The sequence below is a fragment of the Pantherophis guttatus genome, chromosome 2, assembly GCF_059756535.1.
Source record: "Pantherophis guttatus breed Tessera chromosome 2, ASM5975653v1, whole genome shotgun sequence".
NCBI classification, from domain to species: Eukaryota; Metazoa; Chordata; class Lepidosauria; order Squamata; family Colubridae; genus Pantherophis; species Pantherophis guttatus.
This window is the reverse complement of record NC_142064.1, coordinates 221,696,546-221,724,001: the sequence shown is the minus strand read 5'-3', so window position 1 is coordinate 221,724,001 and position 27,456 is coordinate 221,696,546. Positions and strand designations below refer to the sequence as shown.

General features: G+C 36.1%; 1 protein-coding gene across 33 annotated transcripts in view; it reads right to left on the bottom strand.

Moving 5' to 3' along the window:
• The window catches only part of SLMAP (sarcolemma associated protein), an 87,164-nt gene that overhangs the window by 17,991 nt on the left and 41,717 nt on the right, over window positions 1–27,456 (bottom strand). For 6 of the 33 annotated variants that reach the window (XM_034436450.3, XM_034436427.3, XM_034436466.3 and 3 more), the window contains exons 6-15: window positions 25,969–26,031; window positions 23,775–23,870; window positions 23,516–23,587; window positions 16,837–16,977; window positions 14,720–14,857; window positions 12,609–12,777; window positions 12,473–12,523; window positions 11,977–12,027; window positions 4,571–4,633; window positions 48–107 (exon numbers count right to left, since the gene is read on the bottom strand). In XM_034436450.3, coding sequence (XP_034292341.2) covers window positions 48–107; window positions 4,571–4,633; window positions 11,977–12,027; window positions 12,473–12,523; window positions 12,609–12,777; window positions 14,720–14,857; window positions 16,837–16,977; window positions 23,516–23,587; window positions 23,775–23,870; window positions 25,969–26,031 — 904 coding nt within the window. The remainder of the gene's footprint in view (window positions 1–47; window positions 108–4,570; window positions 4,634–11,976; window positions 12,028–12,472; window positions 12,524–12,608; window positions 12,778–14,719; window positions 14,858–16,836; window positions 16,978–23,515; window positions 23,588–23,774; window positions 23,871–25,968; window positions 26,032–27,456) is intronic. The other 27 variants (XM_087883711.1, XM_034436434.3, XM_034436476.3 and 24 more) reach the window with 7 other exon arrangements.

The following is a 27,456-nucleotide window of genomic DNA, read 5'->3' as shown; positions in this document are numbered from 1 at the left end:
AAGATAAAATACATATTTCAAAACACAAATATTGTAATAAGTCTGACCTTTCAGTATCTTTGTTTCATCCGTTCTGGAAAGATGTCCTTCGTCCATGAGCTTGTCTGCTGAACAAAATAGGGATTACTATCGAAGCTCAAATTCTTTGTACGTGTCTCTAATCTACATTCCATGCCCAAATTTAAACAGGGCAGTGTTACCTCATACTTCCCTGCAAAAGAATTAACAGACTTTTCCAGTTGAATAAAAGAATTATAAAAAATAGTACTAATTATCTACTCATAAGTAAAATATTAAAACACTGAACTGAAGCACAAAAATATAGAATCATTATGTTGGAAGAAGACATCTAGGCCACCAAATACTATCCCCAGTTCAAAGAATTAAAGAATCTCTAACAGGCAGCTGTCAGAATCCTGCAACATAGAAGGATTACTAGCCCAGCATTCTGTTTCCATCATATCACACTACTGTAAAGACCCATGAAAAACTCTTTAAGAACGAAACATAAAAGGACCTTTTCATTTGTAGAATTCTATATCTGGTTTAAAAGCATACTGTCTGTAATAATAAAAATAATTTAGAGCTATCAGATCTAATAGATGCTGATAGCATTCTAATCCATGATTCATTTGCTGATATCTTATCAAAAGGAATTAAAGCAACACATCTAAACTTTTTAATTTCAGAACAGAAGAATTTAAGCCATTGTACCAAAGATAATTTATACAGAAAGAAAATACTTGTTAATAATTATTCCACAATTTCTATGAAGTCCCCCATGATGCATGTACATATTAACTGATTACAGCTATGGAATTTTATCTAAAGATTTTAGATATTAGTACAAAAATATAGTATTACTCAACATAGTGAACATAGGTCACATTTCTTTATTGGAAATAGTACTAATTGAGTGATAGTCGAATACAGAAGTAAAGATAAATAATTTTGAAGAGGCAGATGTAAGAGGTAGTACAATTCCCACTTACAGTTCCTCCATAGACAGATATCCATTTTTATTTGCCTAGTCCTTTATATGTCACTGATTATATTATATTCCTATAATGTTGGAATATATAGCATTCTAGCTATTGCCTCATATAACTGAAGGGAGAGAGTATATTTATGTCCTTTTCTAATAATCTGTAATAAATTGATTGCAGACGATAGGGTAGTTTCTTGATTATTTGGAATAATGATTCCTAAGGTAGATGGAACCTTTAAGACAATTAGGGAAAAATGTAGGAGTTTGGTAGCTTTCTTCTTTATTTACACAGTCAGGGAAGCACTACAGAAAGGTAGACAGAAAAGTCAGATCAAGAGACAAAAAAGGAAGTATCAGTGGAGAACAAAGACAGAAAGTAGTAACTTGGTGAATCAGAAAAGGACAAGACATAACCATTTGTAGCATAAGACAATGGGGCTGAAAAAAAATACACATTTTATAGTGTGTTGAAGGTACAACAAGCAGAAAAAGAAAATGATAAAGTGCGAGAAGTTGTGGAAATAATTCTGAAGACTTACAATACTAATGTTCATTGTCAAATTAAATATAATGAGACCACCAAATAATTGAAACATAACAAAATTTCCGTATTAATTTGTTCAACAAAACAAATTCATTTATCCATGTCAAAGTTTACTGAAGAGCAATTAAATATAATTGTAAGATGCAAATGCAGATAAGATTTTAAATTTTAGTAAGTATTAAGCAATTCTATGTATAGTTTTGCTGAATGATAATAAAAGTTTACAGCTATAAATGGATGGCAGAAATGCCAATGTTTTTGCACAAAACTTCTTTTGAACTGTTCTGTAGGTTTTTTTGTATTTGAGAGAGATGCCCTTCTCCCTCACCTTCTGAAAGGTGTGGTCCTGTTCATTTTACAATGACAACTGCAATGGTCTGTGGAGCACATGTGGCAGGACTTAAGAATGGATTCAATGAATACAGATGACCACTCAAAGAGCCATAATTACAAAAAAGATAGTTCAAAGTATGAAATATGAACTGGGAAAAAAGAATAAAACCACAGAAATCAATTATCAGTCCAGAATGGACTGTAAATAATGTGACTGGTGGTATTCAGCTCTAGAACTTTTTCAACAATGGTCTATACAAATGCAGATGTGATGCTCAAACTCATATGTGATGCACAAAGACCATGAAAATACATTCAAAATAAATAAAACTATTTCAAGGTTTTACGATAAACAGACTAAGAAAGGACAGGGTATATTTCAATATGTATGTCTAGTTACTGAAATAAAAGCTGATCAAAACTGATACTTAGGGTCAATCATAAAGAATTTGAATATATTACTTTATGACTCAGATAAAACAATTCTTCCAATGACAATCCTAAGGGGTTTTCTTTTAAATTTTGGGCCAGTGTATTACCATTTCAAGAATAGACTACCAAGGACCGCCGATATATAGCAGAACCATGAGTAGTGAATGTGTAATATGCCTTTCCTGAATATAAATGCAACTATGATTGAAAAATGTCCTCATATGCTTCTCAGCTGTGTTCTTAGATGTATAAAATTATATCATTCTTACTAACAGCAAAGGTTCATGGTTCCTAGAGATTAGAAACTGGTTTTAATTTTAAATATAAATGTACCATCACACAGACCTAAATTTCTGGGAGACAAAAAAAAAAATCATAATTACTAGTTTAACTAGCTTAGTTTATTTTTTCTTCCACAAATTTATTTTAATTGTCTTTATATAATTATTTATTTGTAATTAAATTATCTTATTATTATTATCTGGCAGCATCTAGAAATTAGGGCTATGCAGAGTATTCCAAAGAGGTACATTGTAAAGTACATCAATATAGCTCCAGACTGTGAAATCAGCCATGTCTTTTGGAAAGCCCAAGCAATTGCTTTGAAGGGGTCCCCATACTTCTATTGGGGCTCTTAGCCTTTAAAGCAGGGGTGTCAAACTCAAGGCCTGTGGGCCGGATCCGACCCATGGGGTGCTTAAATGTGGCATGCAGGGCCGAACTGGAAATATCAAAGGATTGGCCCATGGTGCCTCTGCCAGCCAAAACTGGGCTGCCGGGGGGGGGGTGGCTTTTCAGCCTCCATGGCACACACACACACCCGTGCAACCCATTTTTGGCCTCCACCACCTCCAACAGCACTATGCTGGCCAAAAACCCATTTTCGGCCAGTAGAGTGCTGCAGGAGGCCATGGTTTAGCTCAACAGACAGAAGCACTGTAATTTAACCCCAGCTGTCTGCAATTAAAGTAAGATCGAATCTCGCCAGGCTCAAGGTTGACTCAGCCTTCCATCCTTTCTAAGGTAGGTAAATTGAGGACCCAGTTTGTGGGGGCAATAAGCTGACTTTGTATAAATATATAAAAGTATGAAGGCTATTGCTTAATGCACTGTAAGCCGCCCTGAGTCTCCGGAGAAGGGCGACATATAAATCAAATAAAATAAAAATAAAATAAAAAATGGAGGGCAAAAACGAGGTGCACGGGACCATGCACACACACACACACCCCATTTTGGCCAGCAAAGTGCTGCAGGAGGCATCCGTCCCATCTCCCTATAATATAATGATAGTTTTATTTACCCCTTTCCCTCCCCATTTTTGCTTCTAATTATTTTTGATGGTTTTCCATACAAATGATGAATCTGGCTTACAACTTTTTTTTCTTGTTCTCTAATGCTAACTACTGGTTCTGACAGTTTTTCTTATGCCAAAAAACATCAAGGGTTTAATTCTTCTAAGTTTAGAAAAGTGAACTGTGAGTTAAATATATAAATTATGGCCATGTATTTCCAAAGAATAATCAGCTTGTGCTGAATGTTTTGGTGTATACAGTACCTATCCTAAATATACAAGTGGTATTAAGATTTTAATTAATAGATTTTATAAGCAGATTCAACAGCTGGTTTGATATAGTAATTAAAGATCAGGCTAGAAACCTGGAGACCATGAGTTCTAGTCTTGCCTTGGGTACAAAGGCAGATGGAGGACTTTAAGCTACTTTCTCTCAACTCTTGGAAGGAGGTAAATCATTTCTGAAAAACCTTGCCAAGAAAATTGCACGGATTTCTCCAGGCAGTCCCCAATAATCAGACAGGGTTGAACAGAAGAAATAAAAAGATTCAATATTAGATTGTGGGAATGTCAAACCAAAGGTTTGCCAGAAGAAATCCCTAATCTTTTCAAGATTTGTTTATCAAATAACAATTCATCCCCTCTTTAACCTAAATCAGAATTACTGTGTGAAAGTTGGGAGAAAATAAAGTTCTCTCGTACATTATTGCCTATCACTGGTATTCGATAGTTATTAATATTGCATATTTTATTCAGATTACAGGTTGTATTTCCACAGCACTACATAGCTATTATAGTTGCTCATCTTTAAACGTGTGAAGTAACATATTCTGTTAATTAAAGGGACCTGAGATTTTTAAACCGATGTAATCAATTTTTTTAAAAAAGTTTGTCATTGCTTGTTTGCTCAACAAAATTATCACTATTCCCATTCTATATAGGACAGACTTTTTAGTGAATGTGATGAATGCTGTGTACTCACTCTGACACTCTATGAACTGATGAATAAAAGTGCAGTCCCCTCCACTCTTTGAAAGAAAGTGCTCTAGTAAAGAAAGAAAAACCTTTAGGTTATATCTCCATCTTTGAGGGCTCAAATCAAAACATACAAGCCTCAGATATGAGGTAAGGGAAAGGGATGCCTCAAAAAGGCACAAACAAAAATACTTCTGCAGTAAGTACAAGTGATATACCATGTATCAAATAAATGAACTGATCTGTAATATGTTTATATGATTTTATAATTTAACAAATGTATTTAATAAATGTCTGTACTGGACATTTGTTCAATGAAACAAATAAATGTCTGTACTGGACATCTGTTCAATGAAATCTGTAAACAGGGCACCTATTTCTGCAATAAATATTAATTTATTTATTTTTCTCCTCTTTTGAAGCTTTATTATAAGCATGGTCATTTCACATACTGACAGCAAAAATTAGTAGAGATAAAGAAAATAAACAGAATTTTTTAAAATCCTCAAATATTAAAAAAATATTTAAAAGGGAACTATAAAATAGCTCACTTTACCCTTCCATTCCATTATCCCTAGCCACTAATCATTATATAAGAATTTGTCCTTTTCTTGAAGAGTTAAAGCTGGTTGTTTATATTTTTTAAATGATTTCAGCTATTATTTTTAATTCATACCTTAACACCATATTTTTTTCTTAAAATCATATTCCAAATGTCTGAACTTTCTTTGCTATGTGATATATTTTAGGTAACAGAGGTATTCCTGCTTGAATTTGATTATGAATATACAGTGGGGCAAAAAAGTATTTAGTCAGCCACCAATTGTGCAAGTTCTCCCACTTAAAAAGATGAGAGAGGCCTATAATTGTCATCATAGGTAGACCTCAACTATGAGAGACAAAATGAGAAAACAAATCCAGACAATCACATTGTCTGATTTGGAAAGAATTTATTTGCAAATTATGATGGAAAATAAGTATTTGGTCACCTACAAACAAGCAAGATTTCTGGCTCTCACAGACCTGTAACTTCTTCTTTAAGAGGCTCCTCTGTCCTCCACTCATTACCTGTATTAATGGAACCTGTTTGAACTTGTTATCAGTATAAAAGACACCTGTCCACAACCTCAAACAGTCACACTCCAAACTCCACTATGGTGAAGACCAAAGAGCTGTCGAAGGACACCAGAAACAAAATTATAGACCTGCACTAGGCTGGGAAGACTGAATCTGCAATAGGCAAGCAGCTTGGTGTGAAGAAATCAACTGTGGGAGCAATAATTAGAAAATGGAAGACATACAAGACCACTGATAATCTCCCTCGATCTGGGGCTCCACGCAAGATCTCACCCCGTGGGGTCAAAATGATCACAAGAACGGTGAGCAAAAATCCCAGAACCACACAGGGGGACCTAGTGAATGACCTGCAGAGAGCTGGGACCAACGTAACAAAGGCTACCATCAGTAACACACTACGCCGCCAGGGACTCAGATCCTGCAGTGCCAGACGTGTCCCCCTGCTTAAGCCAGTACATGTCCGGGCCAGTCTGAAGTTTGCTAGAGAGCATTTGGATGATCCAGAAGAGGATTGGGAGAATGTCATATGGTCAGATGAAACCAAAGTAGAACTGTTTGGTAGAAACACAACTCGTCGTGTTTGGAGGAGAGAGAATGCTGAGTTGCATCCAAAGAACACCATACCTACTGTGAAGCATGGGGGGTGGCAACATCATGCTTTGGGGCTGTTTCTCTGCAAAGGGACCAGGACGACTGATCCGTGTACAGGAAAGAATGAATGGGGCCATGTATCATGAGATTTTGAGTGCAAACCTCCTTCCATCATCAAGAGCATTGAAGATGAAATGTGGCTGGGTCTTTCAGCATGACAATGATCCCAAACACACCGCCCGGGCAACAAAGGAGTGGCTTCGTAAGAAGCATTTCAAGGTCCTGGAGTGGCCTAGCCAGTCTCCAGATCTCAACCCCATAGAAAACCTTTGGAGGGAGTTGAAAGTCCGTGTTGCCCAGCGACAGCCCCAAAACATCACTGCTCTAGAGGAGATCTGCATGGAGGAATGGGCCAACATACCAGCAACAGTGTGTGCCAACCTTGTGAAGCCTTACAGAAAACGTTTAATCTCTGTCATTGCCAACAAAGGATATATAACAAAGTATTGAGATGAACTTTTGATATTGACCAAATACTTATTTTCCATCATAATTTGCAAATAAATTCTTTCCAAATCAGACAATGTGATTGTCTGGATTTGTTTTCTCATTTTATCTCTTATAGTTGAGGTCTACCTATGATGACAATTACAGGCCTCTCTCATCTTTTTAAGTGGGAGAACTTGCACAATTGGTGGCTGACTAAATACTTTTTTGCCCCACTGTATGCTGTGCCATTATTGCATAATCTCCAATGTTGATCTTCCATTCTTGTATTGTAAACAGTTTCACTTTTCTAATGTTGTATGAAACTGGATGCTGTTTTTGTTAGCATGTACCTTAGAAGATTGCTCTCTGAAATTATACCTAATAAAACATTTGTGGTTTCATTTCAAATTTTATTTTTTTAGATTTTTTGAATATTTCAATATATTCTCTTCTAAAACATAACATAATGTTTAAAAAACATAACCACCACATGTAGTAGAATGTTCCTATTTTATTGACATGTGTCTAGCATTTATTATGATGTATGATTTAGCCATCTTGTTTATCATCTCCAATTGTGGGTTGGAGTACATTTTATTTTTTCTTCCCATAGCCCTTCCCATTGTTCTGCTGTAATTGCATCTTTGAAGTTTTGCATCCATTTAATCATTTAACTTCTAATCTGTTTTGTGTCTGCATCATATTTCAATAACAATTTATACATGTGTCCCAACAGATTATCTTATTTCTGTAAAAGCATTTTAAACTCATCTTTCTTAAAGTAATTCCTTCTTTCTTGACGTCACTTTTTATTGTTCTATTAATTTCTAAATAAATTCTAAACTTCTTTAACCATGGTAAATACCAACTTTTATTAATCAATTCCTGACATGTCTTTAATCTGTTTTCTGAATTTAGTTATGCATTTTGGCATATATGATTGTTCTTGTTGTAATTATCCTTGAAATAAAAAGCAGTTGATAGTGATATTAACTGGTGAATTGCCAGATTTATCCTTATTTTCAGAAGGTTCCAAATTTTTAGCAGATTTTCCCTCACAATAAGTTTCGTCCACTTTTTTTGTCCTTTTTTTTTCTTTGTACTGTAAATATGTCTGTGAAATTTTTTTCTCCTAAAATTGGTATTGTGCTATTAGGAGATTGTATCCATTCTCTTAACTAAGTAAAACAAATGTTCAAAGTCCAGGAATATCTGTAAATTTTTGTTCTTCATTATACTATTGCAATATACTTTCTTGGAGTATCAACAAGTCATTCATTCTCCATTTGAAAGGTAATTTTTCTCTTTGAAACCATGCATTGAACTTGGTTTCTGATCCACATATCATTGGGTGGAACAAACTTCACTTCCTCAACAGTGCAAAAACTTTGAGGTTTGATATTTCCTGTTTTCCCTGATTAAGTAATGTCTAAATCACTTTCATAATACTGTAGTTGATATTAATTAATCAGACTTCATTTTATAAATGAAATTAGTCATGGCTGATACTTAAGAAGTTTTCGATACTTCAGATTGATCTTTAATATAATTAACTAACGTCTAACAAAATAAAATGTTTTTATTGGTTATATCTCTATTCCATTGCTTTTTTAAAATTGTGAAATACATTTGGTCAAAAAAAGGGTGACTTTTCAAGTACTAATCAACCACAGACTAGTATCTCTTATCCAAATCCAGTATTTGTCATTTGGTCCAATTGATACCTATGTAATTATATTACACATTTTAACAGGTCTACCCATAATAAATATGATCAGTCACATATTTTTCATTTACAGAGATAAATCTTTACATTTCAGTTTGTCTCTCTTTCTCAGGTTTCTAATTTCAACTGTAAATCATTCTATTCTGCATACATTACAGTTAGTTGTGTTCATTAGTATATGTTCATGTCAAGAGCCAGTTTGGTATAGTGGTTAAAGGCACTAGAAAGTAGCAAAGGGACTGTGAATTCTAGTTTTGTCTTAATCTGAAAACAGTTCAATGCCTTTGAATAGTCACTTTCTCTCAGCCCTAGGAAGAAGACAATGGTAAACTACTTCTGAAATGTTGCCAAGAAAAGTGCAGAAACTTGTCCATGTACTGACTCCATCAAATTACATTATACATGTTCATGGTTTCCCCGCAAATAGTTTTTTGCAAATAATTGCTATAATGCAGAGTCCTAATTCTAGTGTTAAAGGCTGAACTCTTTTCTTGTAATAGGGAACAGTAGTGAGGTTTTGGTAAAATAAACACAAGGCCTAATAAGAGGTGGTGATGAGGAAGGGATAGAACAGAGAATAGAGTTCCTGGAGCAGTATCCAAAGGAAATTCTATAAGATAGTACTTTGTTAATATTATATAACAGAACCAAAATACTAGGAGTTCTGAGGCAACAACAGACCAGAATGTGGCCACCTCTTGGGGAAAAAAAACAAGGCTAAAAGATTGGCATCTGTAACACCTACAGAAGAAGGTGGGATTGATAGTTGGGGCAGTGTTCTAAAATAATTAAGATCCCATTTGTGGTGTTATTTGTAACCTCTATAACAGTGTTGGCTAACCTTTTCAGCACCAAGCAGTTGATATTTTGGTTTCCAGCGTGCACATGCGCGCACGAAGACCAGCTGTCCAGCGCGCATGCCCCGACTTCGTTTGGCCTTTCTGCCCACCCCCCTTCCCACCCCCCCTGGCCTCCATCGGGGTGGCAGAGTATCCCCACCAACAACCCAGTTCCACAGCCCCAGACAGGGAGAGGAATGCGGCCTCCTTCCGCTGGAAAGCCAGAGCCCCTTCCCAGCCTTGGAAGTAAAGGATGTCGGCGTTCCCGGGACTCAGGTTGGGAGGACAGCAGGTGGGAGAGCTTTGCCCCAACTCTGGCCGGGATGAAGCGCCCCACCCCAGCCCGCCACTGAGAACAAGCCAGTTCAGCCCCTCCCCTTCCCGGTCACTTCCCCTCCATGCTGCGCTCTCCTCCAGCCCTCCTGGGGCAGCGCGGCTTCTCCTCCTTTTCTTCCAGCATCCCAGTCGGAAGTGGCAGCACAAGAACCACTACCACCCCCTCGCAGTGGCAGGAGCAGCGGGCGGAGTGGCTCGGCACCCAGCCAGCAAACCCTGCCCTGCTGCCCCGTGCAACCGAGCTGGCCAGGTGCTCCCAACGACAGATGCATGGCAGTGTTGCGGGCTGGAGGGCTGGGGCTGTGCAAGAAGCCCGCTTGGGTGGAGTAAGGAGGGAAGCCCCGGCCCTCCCATCCTGGCTGGCAGCTCTGCTCCCCTTGCTCTTGCTGCCCTTGTGGTTCTGGTGCACACATGCACACTGGCCAGTTGGTCTTTGCACGCAGAGGAGTGCCAAAAACCGAAAGAGCAGCCACCCAGTATGCATGCGGTGTGAAGACCAGGTGGCCAGCACGCATGCATGCACCGGAAACCAGAAGATCATCTTCCCAGTGCATGCAAGCACACCGGGTGGCTGCTGTTTCAGTTTCTGGCACTCCTGCGTGTGTGAAGACCAGCTGGCCGGCACACCGGAACCTTGAAAAGCAATGGACGACGGCTCTGTGTGCCACTTCCGGCACACGTGCCATAGGTTCGCCATCACGGCTCTATAAGGTGTAAAATCCAAGGTAATGAAAATGAAAAAAAATGTGATAAACATCAAAAGATTTTAATAAGAAAACTGGGTGTGTCAGAGCAAGAGAAAAAATTAAGGCAGAAGATAGTTTGATGACTCCCATAACGAGAAGGGCAACATGCAAGTAAAGTGTTGAGAAAAGTGATGAACAATTAAAGAGCAGTAGACAAAGGGATGCCAATAGAATGTAACTAAAAGAATAACAGAAATTGCCTAATACTTAATGAGAAAGAGGATAATAATTTGTCAAGTTTTGAAATGGAGTAAAATAGTCTGAGAAATGTCAGATGTGAAAGTTCCTTTTACTCAGCAAAACAGGTAAATATATCTGCTAATAAACAAGTAAGGATGTAAAAAGATTTCAGTATGAAAACAAATAGTAAATCCTATTAACTTTAAATATATTTTACTTTAGAATTGAATTGACTGTCAAACGGCAAATATATGATACGAAAATAGTATTTGTGTGTTGTTATTGGTTATTTATATAGTTAATCTCTTACATTTTTGCTTTTTGAACAATCAAGAAACTATGTAAAATAATTACCAAAAAGAAACCTAGTTAATAGACGCCACTATTACTTAATTTTTAGTAACATTTATCTCTGCTTTGGCTGGGTCTGGACATAAAACAATCCAGATTTCAGACAGTAATTAACAGAATTGTACTCTTCCATTTTTATTACCATATTTAGCAGTTTTCATGCACATTCCAATTATTCTCCCCTAAATAAGCATAATATTATACATTTACAACAAATTACCAATTCTGGCTAAAACTAACCCATTATGCACTTTTAAACTGAATGGACATATGGTTTTAATCAAGACTTTTAATAAGTAAGTAAAAGGAAAAGCGAAGATTCATTTTAGCTATAATTAAAAGTTATACAATACCAAAAAGCTAGAGGAAGTTTAAAGAACCTTGATTCTGCCATCTTCGTTCTTTTAGAACCATATTATCACCACAGCTGACTATAAATAAATCTTGCTGCATTAGGTATAGAAGCATGGCAGTAATATTATGCAGAAAGCCCAGATATCTGAAAGCTTCAATGGCATTTGATAGGAGTAAATTTTTTTAACAGAAATTAAAAAAACAAATGGCAAATAAAACATCTACCCTAATCCAGAAAAACAATATAGGTAGAAGTTAAAAAGCTAAAAAACTCCGGTGATTTTTTTAACAATATACATTCCCCACATCGTAAATAGCAATGCAGTATTAAAAGCCAAATAAAAGATAACATCTCATACACTTGTGCCTAGGAGGAAATCCAAGTGAATTCAGCAAGGTTTACTTCTAAATAGTACATTGCAACCTCACTATAACACACTCTTTAATAAAGATACAAAATTCTGCTATTAAAATTCTTTCTGTTGGCATTTGAAACATGCAGGATCAGTGCTACAGCAGAATATTTAGACATTGTACATTTAATTTTACTTTAAAATACCATGCTCAAGTATTTTAAAATATAATTAAAATGTCCATGCTTAATATTTTAATCTTTAAAATATAAAATATAGTATTTACATTTATTTTTATATGGAACAACGCTGGTTCGTAACCTAAAATGCACAAACCACTTTAAGGAAAAAAACCATTGAGAATACCTTACCTTTTTCTGTGCTTCCATTAATTTTAGGAACGAAGTCATCAACTTGTATGCCTAGAATTAACAAATTGTATTAATTCTAAATATTCAGAACATACTCACTTGCACACTTGTGCCTTTCTACATGGATGAATTAGTGTTGAAAATTTAGCTTTCTTCTGGTGGTTCTTAAACTGTCTGACTTAATTGCCCCTTTTCCTGATCTCAAATAATGTCATTATTCCCACCAAAAAAACCCCACAATTCTGGCCAAGGTTCTTAGCTGTATCAAAAAAATTCTATTCTTATTTAATATATTTTGTGAAGTTTCATGAGCTACACTAAGAAAAATTAAAAGCAGAGCCCTCTACTGTTTGTTGTGTTATTTATCAATGCTCCAGAAATGAAGGTATAAAGAACCAGAATATTTTTAAAATATTCCCACTGCTCAAGAATTATAACAAAATGTTATTATTCTATAAAAAATTGATTAACCAAAGTACTTTAAGGTCATACCTACCTAAGCTGTTGTGTTCTTTAAGAGCTTTCTCCTGAAGATGTTCTAACCGGACTGAAAACAGAATTCCAAAATATATATATATTTCACAATTAAAAGAAAAACATGTAACATCAATATATTTGTCTACTGGACTTACCTTGTAAAGCAGTTAGCCGTTCATTGGTAAAGTCATTATCTGCTTGCAAAGCCTCTATTTTTGCTTGAAGTTCTTGCTCTCTTTCTTCCATCTCTTCAATTTTATGTTGCAATTCCTTTTTTTCAGCCTGCCCTTTTTGCTGGATTTCTTCTTGTCTACCTTCAGCTACCTATTTAAAGCAAGAGAAAGCAATCACCTCTTAATAAAAAGCTTTTATGAAATCACCTAATACTGTTTTCATTTTCTAGTAGCTAAAAACAAAATTGAAATGTTGGTTCTATAAATTATGCTATATACCATGAAACAATACCCTTCTTGCTTTATTTTAATAAAACATCAATACCCTTCTTCATATCTTAGGAGACTTCCATGTGACACTGTCAATATTCACCCCAATCTCTAAATAATTTTGAAACCAATTGTGCATCCTCATCATTGCAGCATCAGAACACAGGCAAGTTACACAATAACTCAATGTGTTTGGCCTCTTTCCAGCTGACCAATAGGAAAGTATTTTTAAAAATCATTCATTTAATTCCCTCATCCAAGCTTCTAATTCCAAGAGCAAACACAAGCATACAACAAAACAAAAACAAAGAAAATAATCATCTTATACTATAAAAAGGAAATAATTTGCTAGCCATATTCCCAGAATTCTGTGTTATAAAAAAATCTGAGCAATTGATAGAAAAGTTAGCTGCAGAATTGATAAGGAACTTATGCTTCCTCTATTGCATTTAAATACCCCATGTTAATTATGAAGTTATGAGGCTAGCAGTTTTATAAGGAAACTCCACTGACACATGGGTTTTAACTATAGCTACAAGTTACATGAGTAGCTGCAGACATATGAAAGACATAATGTTAACAGACAGACATCAGGAACAGAATGGACATGGTGGAGGAAGACACTATCTAGAAGTGACAAGAATCCTCTAATATTATACTACATATAAAGGAGAAAGAAAATAAAATGCAGTATCCAGGACACATTCACTCCAAAAGTTTGCATAATGTTGCATTGTCAAAGAAATTAGTAAGCTGAACTTTTTCTCCTTTTATTTGAGTTATTGTGTGCACAATAATAGTTGCAAGGACTTGCAGTCAAAAAACTCAAGTGCAACTGCATCTTAAAATGGATGATGGCATGCATTTGTTTGCTTATAGAAAATGGAAATAATATTCTGAGTTATATCTGTAAAGGTGATCTGTGAAGCTGTCCAGTCATTATTTCCCTTGAAGGATCTGTGAATGAAATGCTATTTCAGCTGAACTCAGAGAACACAATTCACCATTATATCTGGGACTTTAGTTACTGAAAAAAGAAATATCTCTTCTTTCTTTTTTTTTACCATTTCTGACATTTTACTGAGCTAGAAATAAATTTGTTCAGCTGCTCAGCATACTTCTCTAGAACTGATTCTGCCCACTTAACTGCTTTCACTTGAGCTTGGCTCACAATTGTTTTGAATGTGCTTTTTACTAAGAAGTAACCTTAATTTTACTCTTCTTTCTCTGTGAGGAGGCTGATAATGTCTATTGATACTTGCCTAGAAATTTTCATGCCTTTGAAACCCCCAAACTGCCTGGCACAAAGAAATTAATGATAATAGCATCAATGTCTGGAAGTATATGAAGCACTGGCATTAGAACAAGGAATAGTGATGACAAGGAAAAATTACTATAGAGGAGATTATATTCCTTTTTTTATCCACAGCATTTGGGATCTAATTTTAAACTTGACAGATGAGTTGGAGATGATGACATTTGGCAGTTTTGTCTCTCTTTCCCTCTTTCAATATCTTGCCTGTAAATGATTTGTGGAGACTTACACCATTCCTTCATCATTTGTAGAGGGTATGCTCAAGCAATTATCTTGACAGCTTTTGCTTTCTGCATAATGCTATTCATTTCTAGCAGATACTACTTTAAATCTCAGCAATAGAGAAGTCTTCTTTTAAAGACTATAACTTAATAATTCAAGTCACTAAACTCAGAAAAAAACATCTATCTCAAGAATGGATAGCCTTCTTTAGCCAAGGGCCATATTCATAGTCTGTGTTCATTGATTAATTGTTATAGAATAATAAATAAAAAGTGTTAATCTCTACCTTTAGTTTGTCAGCAAGATCTTTGATTTCATTTACAGCTCCATTGTATTTGTTAGCTAATTCCCGCAATTCTTCCTGAGTCCGTTCATTCATTTCTTTCAAGTGAGTACATTCATCTTCCGTGTTACTTAAACTTCGCTGCAAGGAGAAAGAAACAGCTCTTTAAACAGAAAAGTTATTTTGTGATCTAACTTTTGTAATTTAAAGCAAGTTATATAAGAATTACTGTAATTTTCCAAGAAATCCATAGGGCATCACTTAAAACATTCTTCTGCCAAGGTATACAGTCCAAAATTGATGGTAATAATTCATGCATATCTGTAATATCTTAATTTTTATAGTACATATGTGAATAAAATTTGTTTATTAAAGTAGAAACCAGGAATAACTGGTTAAGTACTAATAATGAAAGTCATCACTGAATTACAATTTTAAACTTATAAAAAAAGTTACATCAGGAACAGAAACATTTAAAGATTAATATCCAAGATCAATGGCATTGCCTATCTGTTTTTCTTTTATGGTTTTATAAGCTTCAAGAATAATCTCAAATTTCATTAATTAGTTGTGCTAGATTTAAATCACTACTAGCCAATTTTAGGTATCTCATCTCAGATTTAAAGGCAGTGGCTACAAGAAGCATAGCCTAATTTTACATCTTCAAGACACACATTAATTGTTATATTGATATAATTTTAGACTCCCTTCTAAAGCATTAAAAACACTTAATACTACATTTACAATGAACTTAAACAGTGAATTTAGATAACAAGTAGTTATGGATAACAGAACTTCAATTATGTGTTTCAATAAATGACTTCAAAGTCATTAAGACTTTTTTAACTTTTATTTTCTTATATATATATTTTTACTCGTTAAAATATTGTTTAAGACACTTTCAACCGGCATTTCATCAACCTTACTACTCATATGAAACTTATTTAAGAAAATTACATTGGTTGGAGTTTTACATTTAGAAAAAGCTTATTCTACCATGTATTTACAGTTATTAAATATCTATATGACAGAACAAAGAGAAGCGATGTCATACTACTAGTATAAGATCTCCCAGGCATACAACCATAATCAGAGTTGTTTATGAATGATAATTGGAGGCTGGGTAAGATCTTGCAGAGTCTATCATGGAGAAAAGATAAGCTTCAGCTAAGGGGGTTGGCAGAAGTGAATCGTATTATATATGGAGAGAAGGAAGGGAAAAATGGCTAGAAAGTAAAAATTAAATTAGGCAGTCTTGAGTTGCTGAAAAAAGATAGAAGGTCCAGACTGATTCAACATCACTGAAAAGAGATTGTAATAGAAATACTGTAACTATGCAAGAAGAGCAAAACAGCATGCAATCTGTCTAGCCAGCAAAGATATCTACAGGGTGGAAAAGAATTGAAAGCAGAAAATATCAAAGTTGGACTAACCAGAACAACAGTTAAGCTTCAACTGAAAACTTTGGGATATTTAGTACCATAAATATGCTATACTTAGTACAGCAAGGCAAGCTGTAATACTACTGCAGACAAATAGATAACCTCAGAATAGTATAGCACTTAGGCCATAAAGCAATATACTACATTTGTTATTTAAAGAAAAGAGGGAGAGGAGAACTGAAACTCTATCTTGTACACAGAAGCTAAGTACTGCTTGCATAATTATCTGACTGAAACAATCTTGCAGATAGACTAATATCTTTCTAGCCTTGATCTGCTCCCTCCCCGCCCCCCCAAAAAAACCCCAACTTGTTCACTAGAAGGTCTTAGCATGCTGTATTCTGATCTGATCAATCCTAAGAACTAACAGCAATCCCCTGGCTATGAAAGATTAAATACATAAAAATAAATGAAGGATTTTAATGTATTTACCTAAATATAAAAACAATTAAAATCAGAGACCATATAAGCCCAACATATGGACCCAATATTTTCTGGGAACACTAACAATTGAATGGAAAATCTTATGATAGAAAAATCTGCAGAGCATCCTAGAATTCTCAACACAAAAACAAATCAAACAAATTGTTATGAAAAGTAAACACACTAAAGATTTAATTGCATGATCTCAACATTATGTATATTTTAAAAATCTGGCAAAATGTAATTAGTAAATACCTCTACTTCTGAGAGTTTTCTGACCACTTCAATTTTTTCCTGAAGGACCCGCCTCAGGGATTCTTTGGCAGTTGTCTCATAATTATGCTTGTCTTCTTGTAATGCTATAAGTTCCTTCCGTAAACTATCTTCTGTTTGATTCTGAAATATAACATGGCAGAGATTTTAAGCCCATAATTCTTATATAACCCCATATATTTGTTTATATTCTCAATGTTATAAAATATATTTGTTTATATTCTCAATGTTATAAAATATAAAATAATATGCTTCTTTTTGGAACTTCATTTAAAAGCTTTGTCAAGGAATAAAATCTTCAAATTTCCAGTATTTGCCACTTCGTGATTTCAGAGTTACCAATCACCCCAATATGTCAGTTCATTTAACTGACGTCAACAACAAATTATTTTTTTTATTTAAAAAAACCTATGAAACAGTGTCTCAGGCCGCATAAATAACACTGACATCTCCTTGATGATGCTTAAATATCAGCAATGTTAAGAATACACTGTATGTTCCTGTTCCTTTCAAATACATAATTTTAAACCTCCCAAAGGTGATTAATTTTAAACCTCCTAGAGGTAAATGAGTGGGAAGTGTAGAAATTTGACAGAAAAATAAATACTTCTTAAATCTGATTAAGGAAAATATCAACACAGACTTAATTGCTGTTAATGCTAACATAGATTTCAATGAACTTAAATTTGAATACAGAGTAACATTAGTTGTAATTTTGAATTCTAATTGAATTCTAACTAATCCTAATTCATTTGGATTAATTTAATGCTAATTAAGTTTAAAATTAACCATAATTAAAGTGTATTTTCATTTTCCTTAATTTTAAAGTGAAAAGGTTTGAATTAACTAGTAAAAAAGAATGAAAAAGAAGTATATATTCCCAGTCTCTCAACAATGTTAGATCTGCACTAGTCTATGTTTTCTGAAACTCAGAATCAAAATAATAATAATAATAATAATAATGATGATGATGATGATGATGATGATGATGATGATGATGTTGTTACAGGACTCTATGTGATAATTGTATCTCTCTCTGCCCTTGTCTTCCATTCTATGAGAGCCTGAAAGTTAATAATCTAATAAACAGCAAAACACCCACAGATTCCCTGGCTATACAGAATACAGTCTCATAGATAAACTAAAAATTACAATTGTATATTGTTTCTATTACAATTATATGACTGAACTGATATATGGGGTATTTTTAAACTGATTTTCTCTGATTTGTTTATAGTAAAAAGTGCTTATTCCTTTGTTTTGTTTTGTTTTGGGTTCTGATGCATAAGTCCAAATATTACTTCAAATATAAATTGTAGAAAGGGAAAACTCCATTTGAATTAATGATTAAATCAGCAGTGCATTATTTGGTGATCTTAATTACGGCTTAACATTTTAAAACTGCTATAATATAAACCATTCCATTCTTCTTTACATGCAAATATTAAAATACTATTTTAAACAATCAGAAAGTATTGTACTGTTGGGACATCCGGCTGACATCACAGCAAGATCGGACACAGAGAGCAGGTCTCCGTGCTCCCGTGCCGAGTTCTCCCCGTTGGTGGGCTCTGAAAGGAGCCAAAGCCGTCTTGGAGGGGCGGTGAAGCAAAGAGGGACGCCCTGCGAGGTCTCAGAAAGTCGCAGCTCTCCTGCTTGACCTGGGGCTTACTTTCCCTCTCAGCCACGACGACATGAAGAGACAGCCTAAGTTGGCTGCCACAAAGCTGGGACAGCCAATGACCACCTAATATTTGAGCTGGAGTGGATTTTGGTGAACAGTGTGGAACTGGGTGAGAGGATTTTTTATTTTTTTTTTACCCAAAAGCTAACCCCAAAAGAGAAATAGGATTTATTCAGAACTATTGAAAGTGGCGATCAGATGCTTTGAGAAAATTACCAGACTGGAAGGAAAGAATTAAAGAGAGGGGAGAAAAAGGGGAGGGACTGGACTTTCAAATTGGGAAGACATGACATTGGGAAGGCAATTTAAAATATTGGAATTACAGATTTAAAAATTAACACTGGTTCTATAATTGAATTACAATTTAAAATAATTAAAATCAGATTCTAGTAATAGTGAAAATTAACTTAAGAGCACCATCTGTTGATGAAAGGAAAATATACAAGCCTGGGAATACCCATTTAAAGAACTGTGAAAATATTTACTGGACTATATACATGTACCCTATGACCACTGGAGATTTAAACGTGAGAACAAGGAAGACATTTAATTAAAATGACCCCTGAATGTTAAGCTATTTGACTGAATCTAGAAAGGTGACTCAAAGAGGCTTGGATAACTCCCTGGACTATATAAATGGACCTGCCTATTTATGGAACATAAAGAACTGTGATCAGCGGAGACTTTGAAGAATAACCTCATGTTGGAATAAATGGTTCTTGGGCTATTGACTAAAAGTGGAATTTATTAAAACAAGATAAGATGCAACAGAAGGAGAAAATGAGTGGAACTTTGATCGAGATGGATTTGATGTTTCAAAGCATAAAGGATATTATACAGAAAGAGCATAAGGCAATGATGGAATTAATGGATGGTATAGATCAAAAATCAGAAAACATACAAAGAACAATGAGTAATGAATAAGATAAACAATATTGTGATTGGTAAATGCTGAGCAATTAAATAATGAAAAGAACATGTTTTAATATAAGCATGTGTATTAATACTAGAATCATAAAGATTGCATGAAAACAAGAATATGAATAGAGTTATTTTGTATGTTTAAATAATATTGTGATTGGCATTAGAATAGTATATTGAAATACTGAATAATGAAATAATGAAGGGTAAATAATGACTAATAAAATGATGAAACGTATTTTAATACTGGTATAAACAGGTGTATTAATAGTGGAATCATAAAGACTGGATGAATGTAAAGAACATGAATAGAATTAATTTGTATGGTTAAATAATGTGATTGGTATTAGAATTGCTTATTTAAATATTGAATGATGAAATAATGAAGGATAGTATTGTAATACAAACAGAACATCTTTTAATATAATGGTCACTGGAATATAAATTAAAATAAAGACAGAAATAAGAGAAAGGGGAATATTAGTATACACATTTTTATAAGATAAATGTAATGATTAGAGAAATTGTACAGTGGTAATATGTATGTTTAAACAATTTGAAATAATGGAAGATTATAATTAGATATAATAATAATAATAATAATAATAATAATAATAATAATAATAATAATAATAATAATAATTTTATTTCTATACCGCCCTTCTCCCGAAGGACTCAGGGCGGTGTACAGCCTATTTAAAAACACAGACAAAACAATGATATAAAATTTAAAATAATTAAATAAGTGGCTCAAATTTAAAACCCCAATAAATTTAAATACCCCAATTTAAAACTATTGTGTTGATAGTCCGGCCTGGCGGAACAACAGGGTCTTCAATGCGCAGCGAAACACCCGGAGGTTGGAGATCTTATGAATTTCCGGGGGCAGTTCATTCCACAGGGCTGGGGCTCCCACAGAGAAGGCCCTCCCCCTGGGCGTCACCAGCCGACATAACTTGGCCGATGGCACCCTGAGGAGGCCCTCTCTGTGGGAACGAACTGGTCGGTGGGAGGCTATTGGTGGCAGAAGACGGTCTCGGAGGTACCCGGGTCCTATGCCATGGAGCGCTTTAAAGGTGGTAACCAACACCTTGAATCGCACCCGGAAGACCACCGGGAGCCAGTGCAGCTCGCGCAGGAGGGGTGTCACATGGGCATAACGGGTTGCGCCCATAACCACCCGCGCGGCCGCATTCTGGACCAGCTGGAGCCTCCGAGTGCTCTTCAAGGGGAGCCCCATGTAGAGAGCATTACAATAGTCCAACCGGGAGGTGACAAGGGCATGAGTGACCGTGCGCAAGGCGTCCCGGTCCAGAAAGGGCTGCAACTGGCGAATCAGGCGAACCTGATAAAAGGCCCCCCTGGCCACGGCCGTCATGTGCTCTTCTAAAGACAGCCGTGCGTCCAGGAGGACACCCAGATTGCGAGCCCTCTCTGTGGGGGGCAAAGATTCACCCCCAATAGTCAGCGATGGCACCTGCTGACTATATCGGGGCGCCGGGAGCCACAGCCACTCGGTCTTGGAGGGGTTGAGTCTGAGCCTGTTCCTCCCCATCCAGACCCGCACGGCCTCCAGGCAGCGGGACATCACATCAAGAGCATCGTTGGGGTGGTCTGGGGTGGAGATGTACAGCTGAGTATCGTCAGCGTACAGATGACACTTCACCCCAAAACCACGGATGATCTCACCCAGCGGCTTCACATAAATGTTGAACAGGAGGGGCGAGAGGACCGACCCTTGCGGCACTCCCCATGCGAGACGCCTCGAGGTCGACCTCTGCCCCCCTGCCAACACGAACTGCGAGCGGTCGGAGAGGAAGGAGGAGAACCACCGCAAAACAGTGCCCCCTATTCCTAACCCCCTCAACCGCTGCAGCATGATACCATGGTCGATGGTATCAAAAGCCGCTGAGAGGTCTAATAGGACCAGGACAGAGGAACAACCCCTGTCCCGAGCCCTCCAGAGATCATCCACCAACGCGACCAATGCCGTTTCTGTGCTGTACCCCCGCCTGAAGCCCGACTGGTACGGGTCTAGATAGATAGCTTCATCCAGGTGCCGGGGAAGTTGTCGTGCCACCACGCTCTCAACAACCTTCGCCACAAAACGAAGGTTGGAGACTGGACGATAGTTGGCTAATTCAGCCGGGTCCAGGGAAGGCTTCTTGAGGAGGGGCCTCACTACTGCCTCTTTCAAGGCAGCAGGAAAGGCACCCTCACCCAGAGAAGCACCTATAATCCCCTGGAGCCAGCCTCGTGTAACCTCCCGGGAGGCCAGTACCAACCAGGAGGGACACGGGTCCAATAAACACCAATAAATGTGTATTACTATTAGAAACATATAAGCTGGATGAATGTGATAACTATAATTAATAATATTATTTTATTTGTACTGAAATGCATGACACCCAGGTGTCACACTGTTCACACATTGATATGTATATGTAATATAAAATAAAAAACTTGTTTAAAAAAAGAAAGTATTGAACTGTGTACATCTGATCTCAACTTTCTATTTTATGTAAAATAATTTCAATTTTTGTACAGTGGTGCTTACAAATTAGTGTAGTCTTTTAAATTTTCAATATTGCTGCATAAATGTGACCTAAAACATGGTCCATTCTCCACCGAAGTCCTAAAACTGAAGAGAACTCAATTAAAAAAGAACATTAGACTTGTTCATTTATGAGGTAAATGATCCAACACTTACATATTTGTACATATGAAAAGTATCTGAATCTTTAGGATTACCAATTGATTTGAAGGGGAAATTTCCAAAAAGCGAAAAGAAGGGTGTAGGAAGACTTGGGAGATGGTAAGAGAGTTGTTTGGAGTCCTGGATGAGAAGTATTACCTCAGTAAGATTGGAAATGATTTGGCTATACCTAGAATTGTGTAAGGGTAGAGTGGGGACTTCTTTGGGGATCTTTAACAAAACTGATTTCTGTTTCAATCCTGGAGATAGTCGGTGACCTTCTAGCACACCACGGTTGAGCCAGGGATGAAATCCAGCAGGTTCTGAAAAACCGGTAGCGGAAATTTTGAGCAGTTCGGAGAACCGGTAGCAGATATTTTGAGTAGTTCGGAGAACCGGCAAATACCACCTCTGGCTGGCCCCAGAGTGGAGAGGGAATGGGGATTTTGCAGTATCCTTCCCCCAGGAGTGGGGAGGGAATGGGGATTTTGCAGTATCCTTCCCCTGGGGTGGGGTGGGAATGGAGATTTTGCAGTATCCTTCCCCTGCCACGCCCACTAAGCCACACCACGCCCACCAAGCCACTCCCACAGAACTGGTAGTAAAAAAAATTTAGATTTCACCACTGGGTTGAGCTAAACTACCAATTCCGAGTTTTGTTTGGTTTCTCTCTCTGCCATTTAGCCAGATCTAGGTAGGGCAAAGGTTTCTCCTTCAGCCTTCTTCTGGTCCCCAGGTTGGTGGTAATGGAAAAAGATGGTTTGTAACAAAGGGGTGTGGGAGTGGCAGTAAGACGACCTAATTGTTCATCACCATGCACAAGTCACTTCAGATAGTGGGGATGCTTTGGCTCTGGAAGGTGCCTTCATTATTACAACATAACTTAAAGTGGCTTGCAATTAAAACAACAGAGTAAAAACAAAATACTGAAACAGCAACAGGATCCTTAAACTCAACTTCATATGACTATTTCTCTTAGTATGGCAAGATGGTGGCTGGAAATGATGACACTCACAAGTTTAGATGGATTTAAAATCATTAAAACTAACTATTAAACAGTTAATTGTGGAAACATCTATTGGGGAATATTAGGCATTTTTATTGATAAACCTCCATATTCAGAGATGCTGTGTTACTCAATAATAGTTGCTAAAGGGAAGACAGCATAGTGTGGGAATATTTCATTTCTTGCATGTAAACTTTTCAAAAGCACTTATGTGGTTACTGTGGGAAAAGGGAACAGATAGGTCTTTAGACTAAATTAGCAAGGGTCTTCTTGTGTTTGCCACTAAACAAATAATAAATATTTTCATATTAATAAGCTCCCAAATGTTAGACATTTTAACTGATTTGGAACCTACTTTTGAACAAGCTTGTAACTGGTTTCCCATAACCTCTAACCTTGATAGAAGTCTATCTTCATCTATCAAAGCCTGTTAAAAAAAGAAATTCAAACATGTTCTTAAATCAATACCAGTAATATCATAGAAACAATATTAACAATACAACTTCGCATAATATCCCCATAAAGTTTAAATTAATAAGCAGAGCTATGATTTTGATAAATAAGCAAGTGTGTTATTTAATTAATGAAAAGGGGAGGGGAAGGAGAGAGAATACCTGCCAGCTTGTATCTGATGCCTCTTGTGTGACAGCTAGCAACCGCTGTAAGGTGGCCAACTTCTGTTCTAACATTTGTTCCCTATGTAAGGCTTCCTGCATTGAACAACAACAACAAAAACTCTTTAGTTTTAATGGCAGCAAATTATAAAATTACTTAATATTTTAAATTCTGCATGGATGTTGTTTTAACTTTCTCTTTTATATATTTATGATGTTTATTTTAAGGAAAATTTTAAAAGTAACGGTTTGAAATGGGAATGTTGCCTTTTAGAACAAATGCATGATTTCATTTCTGGTTGGTTTCAAATACTTTGCACATGAACAAGTTTTTATAAGGTATGATAGTCCCCTTCTTTCTAGTAAGCAAGTAACATCGTATATGATATCTATACAGACATCCATTTTATATAATCAATCTTATGTGACATGATATTCAGAAGCATAGTAGCGTGATTTGTTTGCGCAAAAATGCTGCAATGAAAATCTCTGCATATATCTTAACTTTTTTTCAGCCTAGCCATAATTATCTGCATATGCATTGCTGGAGACAGTAATAAGTATCAGCTTGGTAACAGCTTTTCTTTTTCCTCTCTTTAGTATAATGATCAGAATAACTTCAATACAATGGATGCCCTATTTTAATTTGCTTCATAGATTCAGGATACCTTATGCATGCTAAAGCTCAGATATAATCATTATGGCTTCTAGCTGTGCAAGACAGCAGCACAGCCCTGGAATCCACTGGAGCTGGGCAGTCAATAAATTAACCAACCAGGGAAAGATATGGTTGCTTTAAGGAGATTGCAGATTGCTAATATATAAGTGCTGATATATATGTATAACTTATGTTTGGGCCATTTACAAATGTTTGTGTTCCTTTTGCTATAAACCTTTCATGTTAATAATAAAAAATATATCAGGCTATTTCTGCTACAAGGAAAAAAAAGCAGTTCAGGTACCAAACATCACCACTCTGAAAATAATACCCATTTCCTATTGGTATTACATCCACTAGATGGCATACTTCATTCTCTTCTTTTCAATAGGCCATGTAGACAATAATACTTTGAATTTATCCTTAAATTAGCACAAAATGGAACACAACTTTATAGTTTTATGATTTCAACTACAATAAACAGCTGCTAGACCAAGATATAACCACTACCTGGATGCCACCAAAAGAAAGCAGAAATGTAATATCTTTTTACAGACAACTGGAGATTATTTTTAAAAAGTATTTTATTGAATTTACATAAGTCTAAGGGGCTCACACAATTAAAATAGCAAAACCAAAGAGCTACCCAACTATTGCAACAAAAGGTTAGAAACAATTTAACCATTTAAAAACTATGCACATAAAATACATGGAAGTGTAATCAAAATCTTACAGATAATACAGCTATTTTGAGACTTCACGTTTCTATGAGATCCCCAGGCCCAATAACAAAACCAGGTGTTAAGTGATTTCTGGAAAATTAGTAGAGTCAAGTCTAATCTAAACTTGGGGAGATGATGTTCCATACGGCAGATGCCATGGCAGAAAACGCTCTTCTCCTGGGTCCCGTCAGATAAAATATTCCACTAGATGGGGCCCACATACTAGGGGTGGGTTCTACTTACCTTTACTACCTTTACTACTATTTACCTTTACTTCTGCACATGCGCATCACCTATGATGACATCCGGGTCAATGGCCGGAGCTTCCCGCCAGTTTTGCTACCGGTTCTTGCGAACCAGTCCGAACCGGGGGCAACCCACCACTGCCATATACCCTGTCTGCTGAGTCTGATAGGATGGCTAGATGTAATCATCAAGAAGAAGAGAGGCAGTCCCTCAAATAACAGGCCCCATGTTATGTATGGCTTTGAAAATATAACCGGCAAGGGGGAGATTGGAATGTTAACATTTTACCGCTATAGTTATTAATATGATAGCTACATGTTTAGAGTAATATAATTAATTTGACAAACCATGACTAATGCTATGCTATTATTTAGCTGAGCACCTGGGGTCTTAGATTAGCAGTCTTTCAAGTTTTACTGTAAGAACTTCAATTGTACGTATTAGCAATTCATGATTCAGCATAATTTCTTACATAACTATCATATTAAAGCTTTTATTTAAATTTTACAATATAGTTTTAGAAGTCTGATGTTTATGAGTCCATGCAGAACTGTACATATAATATTACCTGAAGATACTGAGAAAGCTGAAACAGTTCCTGAGAGTAAATGCTGGGAGTGTTAGCAGCAACCTATCAAAATGAAAAACAAAAGCCTCTATTATTCATCTCATGTCAGATTTTAACTTCTTTAGTGCCTTATATTAATATTTTCATACTAAATAAATTCTGGGCTACCAAATCTCAGCTGCCAAATTTCAGACAACCTCCAGATAATAGCAACAAGGAATTTAAAACACTATCTTTCTGCTTTTATGTGTATAAATACTACATTAATAAAACATTACATTAAAATTTCCCTTATTTTGATTGTGTAGCTTCCATTCTTTTAATTTTTACAAATAACTTCTTCATACAGAAGCAGAAATTATTTGCAAGAAGTGTTTCAGAGCCCACTCAAGATCAAGCATAGATCTCGGCTTTTTCTTAAAGCACGAGCCTGTAAAAAAGATGCTGCTACTTTAAATAATCCATTCTTTAAAGTAATGATGACTCTTGAAGCAGAAGAACATTTTTTTGGGAAAAAAAATCAGGTTATTTTAATAAATAATGAGGTGATACTCCTCTTGTGCAAGGCTTGAAGTAATTCTTCAATATACAAGAAATTAGAAAACAAAAAGATTATATTACAGAGATGTGCTATTAATCACAAAACTAGGCACATAATCTGGATAAAGTCCTTACTGACCAGACAATGCTTCCCAGAATTTTTATGAAGGCAAAACATAATAAGGGGAAACTTCAATAACATGGACCTCTGCTAGTAGACTGACAACCTTAGCCAAGATGGAAAGGTCCCTAAAATTGTTTTGTTTACAAAAGACTGACATTCAAGAAAAACATTCAAGAGGTAAAAGTAATGGCAAACTTTGGAGGAAAACAATGCTATTTTGGGAATCAAGATATTATAAAAAGAGAAATTGAAGTATGGTAATATAGAGTTGATAGGGATGCAGTGGCTCAGTGGCTAAGACGATGAGCTTGTCAATCGAAAGGTCAGCAGTTCAGCGGTTCAAATCCTTAGTACCGCATAACAGGGTGAGTTCCCATTACTTGTCCCAACTTCTGCCAACCTAGCTGTTCGAAAACACATAAAAAATGCAAATAGAAAAATAGGGAACACTTTGGTGGGAAGGTAACAGCGCTCCAAGTGCCTTTAGTGTTTAGTCATGCCGGCCACATGATCACGGAGACGTCTTTGGACAGTGCTGGCTCTTTGGCTTTGAAACAGAGATGAGCACCATCCCCTAGAATCAGGAATGACTAGCACATATGTGCGAGGGGAACCTTTACCTTTACCTAATATAGAGTTGTGTGTGAACTGAGAGAAATGGATGATGGCTGTAATCACTATAGAGGTACATTATATACTATCAGTTAGGCACATTCTATTAATGGTATCCATTTTTATATTTTGAACTCTCAGACCTGAAACACAGAATGTTTATCTTACATCATGCATTTTACTCTAGAAATTACATGACTCCAGCACCCAAG